At 41.4% G+C, this 15,101-nt stretch overlaps 1 protein-coding gene across 2 annotated transcripts in view; it reads right to left on the reverse strand.

Moving 5' to 3' along the window:
- Window positions 1-11,835, reverse strand: part of kcc (solute carrier family 12 member kcc) — a 68,756-nt gene extending 56,921 nt beyond the window's left edge. The window contains exons 1-2 of one of the 2 annotated variants that reach the window (XM_065485775.1): window positions 11,713-11,800; window positions 3,804-3,906 (exon numbers count right to left, since the gene is read on the reverse strand). In XM_065485775.1, coding sequence (XP_065341847.1) covers window positions 3,804-3,906; window positions 11,713-11,727 — 118 coding nt within the window. In that variant the 5' untranslated portion in view covers window positions 11,728-11,800. Of the gene's footprint in view, window positions 1-3,803; window positions 3,907-11,712 lie in introns of both variants that reach the window. The other variant, XM_065485777.1, reaches the window with a different exon arrangement.
- Between the last annotated feature and the right edge of the window lie 3,266 nt (window positions 11,836-15,101).

The raw sequence follows: 15,101 nt of genomic DNA on the forward strand, positions 1-15,101 counted from the left end.
TGTGAGAAATAAATAAACATAAGAAATTTGTAACTCCCGAGAGGAGAAGTTATAGCGACACGGTCGTGTGGCAGAGTGGCGCTTGGAGGCGCCAGGTGCCGCTCGGAGGCGCCTGTCGAAGGTTTGCCCATTTCCCGCGCGGAGCCACCGTCCAGCCGACGGGCGGAAAAGTCGGAAAATATTCCCGTGCCGCATCTATCTCTTCTTCAATTACGTTATTGCTAAACAAGAGGCGCAGGAGAGTAGCGTGATTTGTGTCTCGCAAAGAAAACTTTTCCAATCACGATTTAATTGGATTTTCGGCTTTTGCATTCTTTGCAAAACGAAATCGATTCGCTAGGCAATTATCAAGCCCCACGTTGACTTTAGTTCTCTATTATTTTTTTTTGTGCCGAGGGACATGACGACTCGTTCTTGTTTGCTCACTCAATGCGAGAGCGCGTGTTTTTTCAGCTGTAAAAATGGCTGGGTATTTTTTTTTCGACAAAAATAGCCATCCATCAGTTCTGCCATTCAATTATTGACGGCCTCTCACGCCACCTCTCAACCTTCTGATATGCTCGTCGTTCATTGTCAGAAGGTTTTTTGCAGGAGCAGCTCTTTACATTCTCGTTCAGTCAAACCAAACCATTCGCCTTTTCTCTGTAACCGGCGCAGAAATCAAAACTTTGATAAATTTGTGGAACGAATGCCTTCATATTTTAGTACAAATTAAATAGCCTATTTAATTTAATGATCTCATGTTAAAAATAATTTATACACAAAACGTCTGAATCTGAATAAAGCCACGCAAGCAAATAATACGATCGTCCGGGAGTTCAGTCAAGCTCAATCACGCATGCTGGAAAGGTAGCGAGTCAGTGTGCATTCGCGTACTATCAAGCCCCGATTGGATCCTATTCGTAATTGCATAAATTCTTTGCGTGCAGCATGAACCATTCAGGTTCTACTACCAAATGCTACGCAGAGCGATCAAACAAATTCCTCGATTTTGTTGCAATGTGCTATTTTATTATTTAAGTTAGCTGTCAAAAAATCAAGCTTTTAAATTTTTTAGCGTCCTGGAAAGTTTTAATCAACTTTTGAAACGGCTTTCCGGAAAATTCAGTAGAGGAAAATATGCACAAAATTGCAAATTTGATCAGATTTCCGAATTTGAAAAGATTTTTGAACTAGCACTCAAAGCAACCGAATAATAATAATATCTTTATTGTCTTTTGGCGAGGTCATACATCAGATATGGTTACATTTCTAATTATACGCCGCTCAATTGAAATGCACGCACACACATGAGAAATACACACAATAATTATAAATTTTGGACAAATGCCATGAATTCACCTGAATCATATCTTCTTAGGTACAGAAATTCTTTTAATACCAAATTCGTACACCTCATGTAATTCGTCAATTTTCTTTTAACCTCTAAACGCTTTTAAAACTGTAGAAAGTTTTCAAAACTCGATATTTGAATGTGCATAAACTCTGTGGGGCCGGATTACGGCAACGCAAGCTTGAAAGAAAATGGCAACGCTGGGCATTGTACAGTGTTTCAAGGTCAAGCTAAAAAAAGCAGTGTCGTAATCCACCCATATGTATGACGATATTTAGAAAAAAATTATATTTTTCCGATCAATAGATGCGTTATCCTTGGGGTGAAAAGAGATATCAGCACCACTGAGCAGAATAACGAGGCAGGTTCAGAATCTGATTTTGCTTTCCTCCATTGTTTACTACTACTTTGTGCGTCCAAATTGACGATGGTATCGGAACAATGCAGCAAAGAAACGTTTCAATGTCAAAGTCATTGAGAATCGTTAATCACCATTAACGTGATTTTAAGGGCTGCGCGTGGAAAGGCGACCCAGATTTCCACGCTCGCGATTGCTTCTATTGTGAGCGAGAGGCAGATAAAAGTGTCGGAGGCGGCGGCGGCCATTTCTGCCCTTTTGGCCGTGATTGGGCGCGATAAGGGCAGGTGATCCGTTTCCCACGTCTGCCCTCCCCCGTCATTGATTTTATTGTAATGAGTAAGCGAGTGTATCAGAGAAGTGTGGCACACAATGCACTCACCCGCCCACGCGTGCGGCTCACCGGTTTTCCGTGCGGGTCGGCCCAAGGCAATTGCAGACACACTCTCGCAGTGTTATCAGTCGAAGCGTGTTCCTCCCGCGATGCATAATGTGTGTATGCGCATAAATTAGTGTTTGATAAGTCATTGAAGTGCGGAAGTTGAGCCAAGGTTAATTTTGGGCTCGGGAGAAAAGCGTCAAGAAATGAAACATGGATCTTTTATGGTCGCCTTTGGCCTGCCGAAATTTTATTTCTTTCCGTCCGTGATCACAGGAAAGTTCTTTTACGACCTCTGGATTATTAAATTCGAGGTTAACCTGTTCAAAATTTGAATTTTCCTATTTTTATATTTAATAACTGAATAAAGCGTTGATATGCTGTCTCAACTTTCGCTGCCTGTCCGTTACTTGCGGTGAAATTCCACGAGACGCTGCCGCCGCAGCAAATATGTAAGCTGCTCGTTTTTTTTTGCGAGGGTTGCGCGCTGCTGGCATTATATATTTTGGCAGCTAAATGGTGTTTACGGGGCTTCTCTCTCTCTCGGCATACGTGTGAAAGCCTCGCGATCACCACTATTATGACAGCCAACAAACTCACACAACACGTCGAGACAAAAAGAGCACACGGCCGCCACAGCCTTCAGCGGCAGTTGCTTCTCTGTCAGGGCAATTCTTGGATGACGAGGGCAAAAATCTATCACGTTCGGATACGTACTTTCCAAACCTCAATTTTGTTTATTTGAAATCAAAATATATCGTTGAATAAATTAGTTAAAAATTACTAAATATTTTTTTGGATTGATTTTAATTAGTATAAGGAGGTTTCCACATTGAAAGCGACTGCAAATTTAAAACTCTTTGTTAAAAACAATTTTGTATTTGGTAATATGTTGTTGTAAAGTTGTCCAAATATCAAAATTTGACAGAAAAATGAAATCAGGGGAAATCAGCCTCTGGGAACGTACAAAATTTAGGTTAACTCGAGTTTTAATTAATCTAGAACATCAAACTTTGTGTCAAAAGAAAGCCAACAGCTCTTATATATTGGCAAAAATAAAGAATTTTTTAATAACCGTCTTTGCTGACGACGTTTCTGAGCACACCAATCGATTCTTGAGGGTCGAATTAGGTAAAGTGGACATTTTTGCCGACCAAAAAGTCGAGCGCGACGTGCGTAGCACAAGTGGAACTTTTTTCCCGCCAAAAACAATATGAATGCGAGAAGTGCAGAGCTGGCTGGATCTGACAAAGAAGTCATTCGTACATGCAGTCTCTCTGCAAGTGCTCAAACCAGCTCTGACGCATGCGCACTTCTCGCATTCATATTGTTTTGGCGGGAAAAAAGTTCTACTTGTGCTACGCACGTCGCGCTCGACTTTTTGGTCGGCAAAAATGTCCACTTTACCTAATTCGACCCTCAAGAATCGATTGGTGCGCTCAGAAACTTCCTCAAAGACGGTCTTTAAACCGACGCCCGATGGGCTCTGTATTGGTTCGATCTGCAAGATCGACACATCGTTGGAACGACCAAATCTAGTGCTTTCAGAATATGTTTAATTCAATCCTTAAGAAGCCATCAGAGCGCTAAAAAAACACCCTGATAGGCCAAAAATCTCTACATCGATTTTAGTAAAGAAGGGCGATACTAACAACAGAAAATACTACTACAAAAAAGCTACTACTCTGGCGAATCAACAGTTTTCTTTTCGCAAATAAAAAAAGGTAACTCACATCGAAACAAATTTATGAGGAAGCTACCAAAGGGGCGTTGCTCGCATTTTTTCTCTTGCGAGTTGTCGTCGGTTATGCTTGCTGCCTGCTCGTCTTTCTTTTCCTGCAAGCAAACACATTTTTGCAACCCCCGCATGATATATTAATAAGGATTGATGTCAATCTCGAGAGGTGAATGGAAGTGATAGGTGTGTGTTATCCGGTTCTAATTTGAGCGGCAGTTTTGTCGTGTCTCGTCCGGGTGCAACATATTGCTGCAGCCAACAATCAATAAAGTGACGCGAGAGAGGTCCAACTAGTTGACCTTGACCCGGTGGTCACCGGACCAGCCGTCTCTGCAAAACAATTAAATTGGCTGTCGGCATGATCGAAAAACAAGTAAGACATTCCTGATGCGTTCAAAAGAGCTTGCGACCGCTTTTTGTTCCACGATCGCTGTTGTTTTTGGTGCAAAAAAACCTGTTGCTCTGATTTATCCCCTGGTTTTTTTTACTGTTCCTCCCGCTGCAGGGAATAGCGGATTTGCATTTGTAAAGCCTGCCCGCAGATGTAGTACGTACACACAATATCGTTCTAGGGAATCGGCTCAGTGCGCCAAGCGGGACAAAAAAGAGGGGGCTTTGCATAATGAAAAGGGCCGTCTCGCTTTTCCTTTCTTTATTATTAAAAAGGCGTTCTAAGTGCTTTTGTCCGCGCGGAACCGACTGAGCCCACCGAGGGTGTGAGCACCTCCCTTTACTACCCTTTTCAACGCCGAGGAATTCAAGCCGCGTGAAAAAAACGAGCTCTAAAACATCCTTTTTCTCGGTTAACTGAGCAACAGTGTGGAGCATGGCGGAATAAAATATTGTTCCCTCGGAGAGAGAAAAACACTCAACCCTGGGACACCTTTTGACCTTTAACACGAAGAAAGATTTCGTGCCGATCGCATTTCGGCCGGAAGCCTGTCTTATCTTAATTCTCTCATCCCTCGGGCGGTGCTGCGTCCGCTTTTCGCGATTTCGCTCGCACTGCAGATATTTGCGCTATCCGCTATTCAGCAATAGGACGCACGTAACGCCAGCCAAACACGCAGGCACAGATCGCAATCGTGCATGTACATCGACCACTTTGTTTGTGCCTGCCTGCGTGCACAGTGTGCGAAATTCAAATCCATGAATTTGCCGCGCTGGTAAATACACCCACGAGTCAATTAGCGGCCGATGTTCTCCGCCTATTTCACCGGAAGCGAAAACCAATATTGAAAGCTGAATTAATTTTACACTGGATGTGCATTCGAACTATAGAAGAGCCAGAATCCCTGAAAGCAACTCAACAAAGTACTAGCCTGGGGCCCAGCAATTTTGCTTTTTTAATCGACCGGCAAATTTTTGTAGGTTTTCGGGCGTCAAAAGATCAAACCCCGGGAATTGTGAGTGAACCAGCATTTTTTCAGGTTGGCCGTAGAACAAAATTTTGAACACCGTTGAAATCGTCTCGACGAAGCAAAGAATAAAATTAAACGATCAAAATTATGTTTTTTCATGGGCTTTAAAAAGGTTGTAACGCCGAAATCTCAGTTTCTAGTTATCACATTTTAAAAACCGTACACCGTTAGTCTCTTATCAAACTCCACTAGATAGCCAAAGCATTATAAAAGTGCCACTCCTTCAACCCCTTATTTGCACCTTTTTGGTGTTTGCACCTCACTGCTCAACGGAATTGTGAGTTTCAAACCCATGAAAGCACTTCAGTGCATCGTTGTACGTGAATACGAGTAAAGTGGTATGCATTTTTGTATTTGGGACACTTAGAACCTGAGATTTAGTTTTTTTTCGATATCCTCTAAAGGATGACAACGTTTTTCACTAAATCTCGGCCTCTTAAGCATTTGATTTACAAAAACTGCACATCATTCGACTCTTCATGACCTACCCTGAATAGCCAAAGCAGTTTAAGGGTGTTAACCCCTCTTCCACCCCATTTAAAATTGTAAAAATTCACTTTTTGCAGGTTGGGAGCAATTGAAAAACCTAATTGAGCTTGCAAACAATTAAAAATCACAGGAATTCAATCTGAATAATCATCCTCCAATCGCACCCCTAAAATTCAAGGGCTAAAACACCTGCACCAAATTGGTTAGAATTTGAAAATTGCCGTTTTTCTACGCAATTTAAAAATTCAGTTTAATTTTGCTCCTCATCGATCACGACGACCATCTCAAGACGTCTCCCTTTAAAAATCTTACTGCAAATCCGCTTCTGACTGCAGGAGAAGCAATTTTGTTGCTCCATTTTTCTTCATCGCAGTCAAATAAGGTGTTTCCGCGCGCGCAAAAAAGAGCGACGGGTGACGGAAGCGAGAGAGGCTTTGATCTAATTTTGGACTCGATTCGATTTTTATTTCCGTCCTGTTCGTTTGCAACTCAGCGTGCTATTGGCAAACGACAACGCATCGTTCAGCCATTTTTTCCCACGCACTTGTTGTTTTCGATTAAACATACCTCTTATTTTTTTCGGAAAAAAATTGGCACGATTCATGGATAGTGGTCAGCCATAATTTACCCCCGTCCGCAACACGCCATCGAGGGAGAAGGCTGACCCTTGGCTGTGATTTTAACATATAGGCTTCATCAGTCATCATCCAAAGATTAATTGGCCGCGTCAGGAGGCGCTGCAGTGCATGGCTAGGCCAACAAGTGTATTGAGTTGCACCCCCTTTATCAAGGAACCCAGTCGGAAAAAACGCACTAGGACACGCATAGTGGGGAAAATGCTGAAAAGCGAATAAAATTGGATATTAATTTTTGAAAAACACGAGTCGCAGAATGGTTTTCTTTTTTGTCTAGATAATCCGACGATATTCATACCATCGATTAATGTTAATTCCAAGAGAAGCCAAAAAAATCCGTTTTTGCTCGTTTTACAGATCATTTACGGCAATAACTCATTTCGAGTAAGTGCAATTTAAATTTTTAAGTGTGCGTTGAACTTCTCTTGTAAAGCCCGATCGAATGGACACCAAATTTGAGGTCATCAGTCAAGGTTAAAGGTCATTAAGGGTTATTTTCTTAAATTTCCAGGTGTTTTTGGGATTTAGAAAACCAGCGAAATACTTAAAAAATCTTAAACACCCCTCAGGGTACGTGTGAAATTTTATGAAAATTTCAATTTGGGTTTCCGCTTCTTTTCCGATAAATTCAATTTTAAACATAAAAAACACATTTTTCTATTTTTGCTAATGTTGTGAGCGCCAAATCTCGGGTTCTAAGCGTCAGAAATGCAAAAACTGCACAACCGTTCGACTTGGCTTGACTTCCCCTGGTGAACTGAATGGTTTTTAGATTGCTCACCCTCAACCCCTATTCATCCCCCGAGTCAAAAAGTGAATATATTTTAAATCGTCTTGATTTTTTGTTCTGTTATATTTTTAATTTGAAAATCTGACGCTAATATTTTGAACACAGGTTGAGGGTAGTAAAAGAGGATGCTCCAAAACATATTTGAACGTGTAAGTCGCTTATTAGCCAAAACTCAAATTCCGGAAAAGGGATTTTCAATTATGATCTGACATTATTCAAGAGAACGAAAGAAATTTCCAATACATTCAGCATCCTTCTCTTTCTGCTCGCACAAAAAGATGTTTAAAATCCGAGTTAAAATTGTTTCGCTTCTTTGAAATAAGAAATTCCAACAATTTTGCCTCCGGACTTAAGACAATAACTTTTCCAGAGCGCTTCTCAGTATTTATCTGCTATTTATATTTCATGCTTACACAGCATACAAAATAAAATGTAAAACATTTCTGCAGTATTCCCGCCAGCAATTATTCATCTCTGAGTATGAAAGCAAACAGACGAAATTGGGCCAAACAGGTATTTGTGCAGATTTAATTTACGGCCGCAGAGTAATCCCTCTGGCCGGGATTCGGAACAAAAATGTGACTAATCCCGCTCGCCACGACGGCGAGGGGCGCAAATCAGAGCGAAAAACGCGTAATTTGGCCGCCGCTGTCCGCACACACCTCGACGCCAGTACTCACCGCAGGCAGCGGCTCGCGCTTTTCGCGGCCCGCGCGTCCTTGAAAGGATTCGCCTGCGTCCCATTTAATTAGATTTGCCAAACGTTCGCAGCGGGGAGCACTGGCACCCCATTGTTGGCCGCTATTGTTGTCACCGCGTTGATAAACGTTCGCTGAGGAAAATATTGATTGCCTTGATTTTCAGCTAATTTCGTTTTAGTTGTATCTTACATACGACATTAGACGTAATTGTACTTTAATTTAATTTCACTATATTGAAATAAAAAAGCTTAGCGGGAATTTTGTGAAAAATCCGCTTTACCTGTATTTGGAAAACAATAGGAAAAATCTAAAATTTTCCTAAATTGTTGTTGTTTAATTTTCTGAGAAAAACGGCTGAAAAGTTTGCATGCTAATCAAGCACTGTCTCCCTACTGTAAAACCACGATTTATTACACAATCTAGGGATTTTTTCCTCAAAAGTCTCACACCTTTGGATAGCTTTCAACGAGGGGGATCGAAATCAAGCGGAAAAATCATTTAATTTTACGAGAATTTTGGCAAAAACTGAAATATAACTGCTTCTCGGTCCTCATTTCGTTAATTTCACAAAAGATAAACTCAATGAACTAATCTTGACTTAACCAACAATGCAAAATGTTCTTAATTGTAGGCCTGTAAAGCTCTTTATTAAATTTATTTAATTTGGATTAAGGAGAGAGTAAAGCTTTACTCTCCTTAACGTGGAAAAATAGTTCTCGCACAAAATTGGAGTTGGAATCTCGCCCCCCTGCCGCCTCAATCAGAACTCATGTTTTAGGTTTCATTCAAGGCAGTAGCCTTCCATCCCAATTTGCAGCAACTTCACGAGGCAATATTGCAGGTTGCGAGTCGAAAAGCCTTTTAATCTGGCCGAAGCAATTACTCTGGCACCGAGACGAGGCCAAATTGGCCCGCCTGCACCAGCAAATCGCGCCAATCTCGCGTCCGACACGATGGAGCAAATTGGGAGACGAGCAGCTTGCACACATCGCATGTGAAAGCTTCTCCGCAAACTCGCAAATTTCTTTTGACACGTATCCGATTTCCCTTCTTTCTAAATATACGCGTGAAAATATATAAAAATCTGTATCAATTTATCTTCACTCTAGTGACAGTTGCGTGAGCCCTTTAGTGTTTGAAGCCACCAAACAGACGGCGCCACTGTATACTTTCGTAATAAATTTAATTTTATTCATTTCAGCTGCGAATTCAGACTAAATCCTGCCACTGTGCATTCTTCATTTAAAGTGCTTTCTTTTGACGTGCTGGAAACCAAAATCGGTTTAGCCAACCGCCATAGAATTATTATAAAAACTATTTTTTGAAAATATAAAATCTTTTCCAACGATTTTGGTTTTCAGCATTTCAAAAGAAAGGATATTAAGTGAAGAATGCACAGTGGCAGGATTGAGTCTAAAATCGTTGCGAAAGTGCCTTAAAATTAAATTTATTACTAAAGCATACGTTAGCGCCATCTGTTGGCGGCTTCGAACACAGAGGGGACTGGTGTATTCCTTGAAAAACTCATCTTTTTTTAAATTTTCCAACTTTGAGCCCCTAAAAACAGGCATTTTTTTAATTCATAAATTTCTGGTCTTCTAGAGCAACACCCCCACTAAATTACATCAAAATCCGAAACCCTTGCCAACCTAGCTTAGACCCAGCCGTTTATTCAGAACATTTAATTGGATTCACGTCCACGATTTCTCTGTTTGTCCCCTCGCCGCGCAGGAAAGTTGGTGTTTACAATTTATTGCCATTTCACGAGCGCAAGAAGTTGTGCGTTGCGCGTCGCTTGAGCATGAATTAATTTGATAAATTCACAATAACGAGCGAATTTTCCGCACCGTTGATTTTGTTGGATAATTAGAACGGGAGCAAGTCGTCCGTTGTTTTTCGCCTCGAAAGGTTGAGTTAGTCGCGCCAAAGGAAAAATAAAACCTGCATGCCTGTTAATGATAAGGCTCGTGTGCACTTTTTTCCCCATTCATTCACTCGCTCACTCACTGAACCCGCTCGGGCCCTTTGCTTGCTGCTCGCTCGGAAAGTTTTAATGGCGGCGGCGGCGTGCGAATCCAGCTCGGAATGCAAAACCTGGGCAGGTGCAAAATGCAACCCTTTTTATTGGGGCAGAGAAAGTTTGGCAGAACTGGAAATGGGCCTCACGCGACTTTTTTGTTTGTTTGTGTCAGTCCACGCGGAGCGAAATCGCGTGAGCAGCCTCTCAGCTAGGGTTGCCGCACCCCACTCGAGAGAGAAATGTCGGAAAAGAGCGGCGTCCGTGAGACAGGTGGCCTAGATTTTGTTATTAATTATGGCTTACGTGGCTTATACACGAATCAGCGGGATAAACAATGACTTTTAACGGCTTCTCTCTGCCGGAATCAGCTGGCAACCCTAATCCGTCGAAAGGACTGTACCAGCCACCCCGAGCCACCCCCGCGCGAGCATCCCGCCTCGTGACGTGTGTAAACAAATTGGAACAGCACGTCAAACATGCACGACACGTTCTCATGGCCTGTTTGCCAACGCACAAGCAGCCAACTCGGCCTTTTTTTATTTTTTCGCTGGTTGATTTTGGTCCAAAATGCCCACTTTGTTCCCTACTCACTGGGACTGACGGGATTTTTGTTGTTCGAAACTGAGCAAAATACACAGTTTGAAATGATGAAAGGGTATTTCTTTGGACATTTGATTTGTTGAGGCAGAAGGAACGCACCTATTAAATTTCTGATAAAAAGAGTCAATTTTCAAAGGAAATTGAAGATTTATGGTTTACTAAATCCACGCCTAAAGAAAAATTTTAATTAATTTTGCCAAGATTTATTTAAAAGTAGTCTTTGACATGTTTGGAATCTACTCAGCGAGACGAATCGAATGTTATACGATTTTTCCTAAAATTTCTGACAGAAAAATGCTCTAGATCAGATTTAACGGCTTGTGGTAGAATTTTTAATTTTTTCCAAGTTAGTTGTAATAAAATCAAACTTCATTTCGACCATTTTAAATTATTTTTTGGGTAAGTTTTTCACTACTACGTTGCTATTTTTTGTTGTTTAAAGTGCGCAATACAAAATATAGCCAATATGCTGATGTGACGAAAAAATTATTGGCAAAATGTGCTTTATTGTCGTAAAGTTTATCGTTTTTTTACACCTTTCTTTTATCACCAACAATCAGAAATCCAATTCTATCGCGCTTTATGCTATTTTCTATTGCGAGAAAGCGTCTTATTCGCGCTCCCGATCTAAAATTCAATTATCAAGTCCGCCTTATTATTGGAAATCGAGGAAGTGAACGTCAATTAAACTTTGTCTCCTGGGAAATGAAGCATTCTCGCGCGCGCGTTTAGGATGAACGCTATTTCAGTTTGGAGGAGGCCGCGATTGTCAGAGTGGCTTGTTGAAAACTCAATCAGCAAGTGCGTCGGAAGCAATTTCCGATCGACTGGCGGCTAATTAACCGCGCCGCACGGCCAATCAGAGCGCCGGCCGGCCAATTGGCGTCCTCGACTTCTGCAAAAATGGGACAAAAGCAGCAGCAGCATTTCTACGAGTTTGACGACACACAGAAATCGAATTGCGCGGACACCTGCTGCGCGCGCGAAAATAAATAGCGGCCACGGCCGCTCAAAGTCGCGTTGTGCAATTGAATGTCAAAGAAAAATGAAAGAACGACAATTTTTAAGCATGCCAGAAAAGAAAACTATCGCCGCGTCCGCATTCTTCCTGCGAATTCCAAAACGCCGGCTCTGCTCCGGACGCATTCCGAGATATAAATAATAAAAGAGAAGGCGCCATATAATAAGTCGCATTCCGACGTGGTTGATGGGGTCGACGAATGGGGTGGACGAAAAGGGTTGACTGACCTTGGGTTGCGCCATAGCTCCTGACCAGGGCGATCTCCTCGGCCGACTTGGTGACTTTGAAGCGCTCCGACATGGGTGGCTGGCGACGCGAGACTCCCTCCGCCGCCTCCGTCCCTCGCTCGCTGGCCCAGCCGCCCCTCCGATCGCCCCCGCCAGCAAACCCGCCACACGCGCCCCTCGAATGGAGACCATCAGACACTACCGCCCGCCGACAGAGAGCGACACGAACCTCAAACCTCCCGTCCAACGCGATTTTCAGCCTTCCTCTAGTTTTTTCTGTGCAATTCGTCAGCTGAATTATTTAAACATTATTATTTTAAAACATTAGTGGGGAGTAAAAGGGTGTCATTGTTTTTTTAATGAGTGTGGCGAAAAAACCGGCCTCTACTGTATTTCCTTACAATTTGGCCGGCACTGTTTTGTTAATAGTGGTTAACGAGCAAACAAGACTACACTGCTGTGCTTTTTTTCAATTTACCTTTATTAAAAATGTACATACTTTTTTGTCGTTTAAAACTCATGATGAAACATCGTGTCGTCAAATTATGATGAAAATGTGGAGAACACAAACAGTTCTGCAGCTGAAAGCTTTTGTCAACAAAGCTATTTTCATTCTGTCAACAGGCAAATTGTAAATCATGTGAGGCCAGATAAAATCCAGTTACCGACAAATACCCATTTGAAAGGACTTCAGTAATTAAAGCCGTGAGGATGTTGACCCGAAAATAAATCAAATCAATAAATAATTGATTAACTCATGAATTTAAATTTATTATCTATTCCGATTAGTGGGGCTGGTGAATAATTCAAATTTCCGTATGGGTTCTTTTATAGGGCGGAGACATGATCGAATTCTGCGGTGGTTGGCAAAAAGCGATGCTATTTATTGCCTGTGCCCGCACCTGCTAGAATGCCGTCTTGATTACAGGTGCGTGCTGCTTTCATTAAAAATTTCTGCTGAGCCTGCTGATCTGGAAGTCTCGCTCGGTCCTGCTGATTCTTCACAACTAGACATCCGGTGGACTTATATCGCATATCGAAAGGGACCGCATTTGAAACGATATTTACCATTTAAGAAATTTTCATATTGAATGCTAATCCTCCGGAGGCTTTTTTACCCTAATGACAATTCGAGAGTGCGCACTCTTTTACTTGTTTCAACGCAACAGCCAATATATTGTATCAAAAGCAGAATGTGACACTTAGAATGATGCATAAATAACCGGTTGGGTTGCATGCAAGGTGTAACAAATTAGTTAACGCTTTTCGCGGCTGCCGGAGGAAGAGGAGAAGGAGTGTTTGTTTGTTTGTTTATTTATTCCTCTAACACCATATGAAAAGGCACTTGCAAAAGCGATCAAGTCGCTAAAATGTCGGCAATCAAGAGATTGCCGAGCCAAATAACACTTTAAAATTTTTGCCACAGATGAACTTTGAGGTCAGATGAAAAATCCTTCACGGGATTCCTGACCAACTACATGCTCAGGGTGAACCTGAACATTGCAATTGTGTCGATGACTGGCGGCGGAAACGCGACAGACTCAAACGGCACATTAATTAGAGAAGCGGATTGCCGAGTCAACTTCAGCACGTCGGCCTTTGATGCAGCTCCTGTAATCAATTTCCTTATCATCTTATCTCTGATTAAACATACTATAGCTATTTAATGTCCCTGCTGCCAAACTTAAATGTTTTTAAAAGTATAGGACACAGTTAGAGGTTTTAGCGAAAATGATTAAAGTTCGATCAGTGAATAGGACTAATACAAGGAGGATTAATTTATAGATTATTTAAATTTTAGAGCAGTAACCTTTAAAATTTGAAAGTGAACTAGTTATCAAAATATTTATATCTGGGTTTTTAAATTTAAAAAAACGCTTATCTTAATTGAAAGATCTTCTGGAATATTAAATTTGGCTAAAATCACAAGTAGAGTTTTTTCCCGCCAAAACAATATGAATGGGAGAATTGCGCATGCGTCAGAGCTGGTTTGAGCATTTGCAGAGAGAATGCCTGTACAAATGACTTCTTCGTCAGATCCAGCCAGCTCTTGACGCATGCGCACTTCTCGCATTCATATCGTTTTGGCGGGAAAAATTTCTGTTTGTGCAACGCACGTCGCGCTGCACTTTTTGGTCGGAAAAATACTCACTTTACCTAATTCGACCCTCAAGGATCGATTGGTGTGCTCAGAAACTTTCATCAAAGACAATCTTTAACCTTTTTTAATTACTTTTACATCAATTTCGGCACATTTTTCGAGACGTGATTATGCAACAACGTCAATAATAGAAATTAGTCCTCCAGCAGTTATCGTAATAATATATGCCCCCACCAGCATTCTCATTGAGTCTCTATGTGTGTCAGAGAGTATCATTGAATAGTGAACCACTGATTTAACGTTATTTTAATTTAATTGATCTTGATTAGTTTGCATGTTTGTTGTTTTCTTGAGAGCGCGGCCGAGTTCGACTGGGACAACGATACGTTACAAGCAAGGCCTGATCCACGGCTCCTTTTACTGGGGCTACGTGCTGTCCATGGTGCCGGCCCGGGCAGCATGCTGGCCGTCCGCTACATTGCTGTCAGCACCGCGGGGCCGCCCAATCGGCTTTCCAATGATGACGAGTTTCTAGATGTCAGAATATATTAACACTCTAGCAAAGAATTCAATCGTAAAAAGTTTTAGAGCTTTCTCAATATTATTTTATGAAGTTTTTTCTTTGAAAAAGATCCTGAAGTCATTTTCCTTTTATTCAGTCGATTTTCATAAATGTTTATTACAACAGTTTCCCATCGCACCATTTGAATAGGTGATAAGTTTTTTTAATTTCTACTTCATGATTAAAACCACAATTGTTCGTACAATGTTGAAGTCCACCTCCCATCTCTCGAATCATTTCGCGTTTTTAACATTTTAAAGAAAAAAGAAACTTTCAATTTTTGCGATTGATATATTATTTACCCTGAGAATTTAATTTAGAGCAGGTGAAAAGATGACAAAAGCAGAATTATTTGTTGGTATTATGTTCTCAGAAAAGGCAAAAATTGTTGCGTTTAAAGGAAATTCCGTGAAATTTTTGGTGCTGTTTGATTCCAATCATTTTTCTTTTGCGCCTCAAAGTAACGAAGGTTTTCCCTAACCACCCCCGATACGAACCATAATCGCAATACCCTACAGAATTCAATAGCAGAAAAGTGTAGAAAAATGGTTTTGATGGCACAACTTACGCCACTCGTACGACAGTCTTGACGTGCGGGTTGCATATTTGAGTTCAATGCAGGCGCTTCTTGGCTTTCACTGCAGAGAATAGGGCGCTACTTTGTTATTGGAATAAATGAAATCTATAGAGGTGTCAGCCGAGATATTTAAGGTGGAAGCTAGTGGG

This window comes from Cloeon dipterum, chromosome 3 (genome assembly GCF_949628265.1).
Source record: "Cloeon dipterum chromosome 3, ieCloDipt1.1, whole genome shotgun sequence".
In the NCBI taxonomy this organism is placed as follows: Eukaryota; Metazoa; Arthropoda; class Insecta; order Ephemeroptera; family Baetidae; genus Cloeon; species Cloeon dipterum.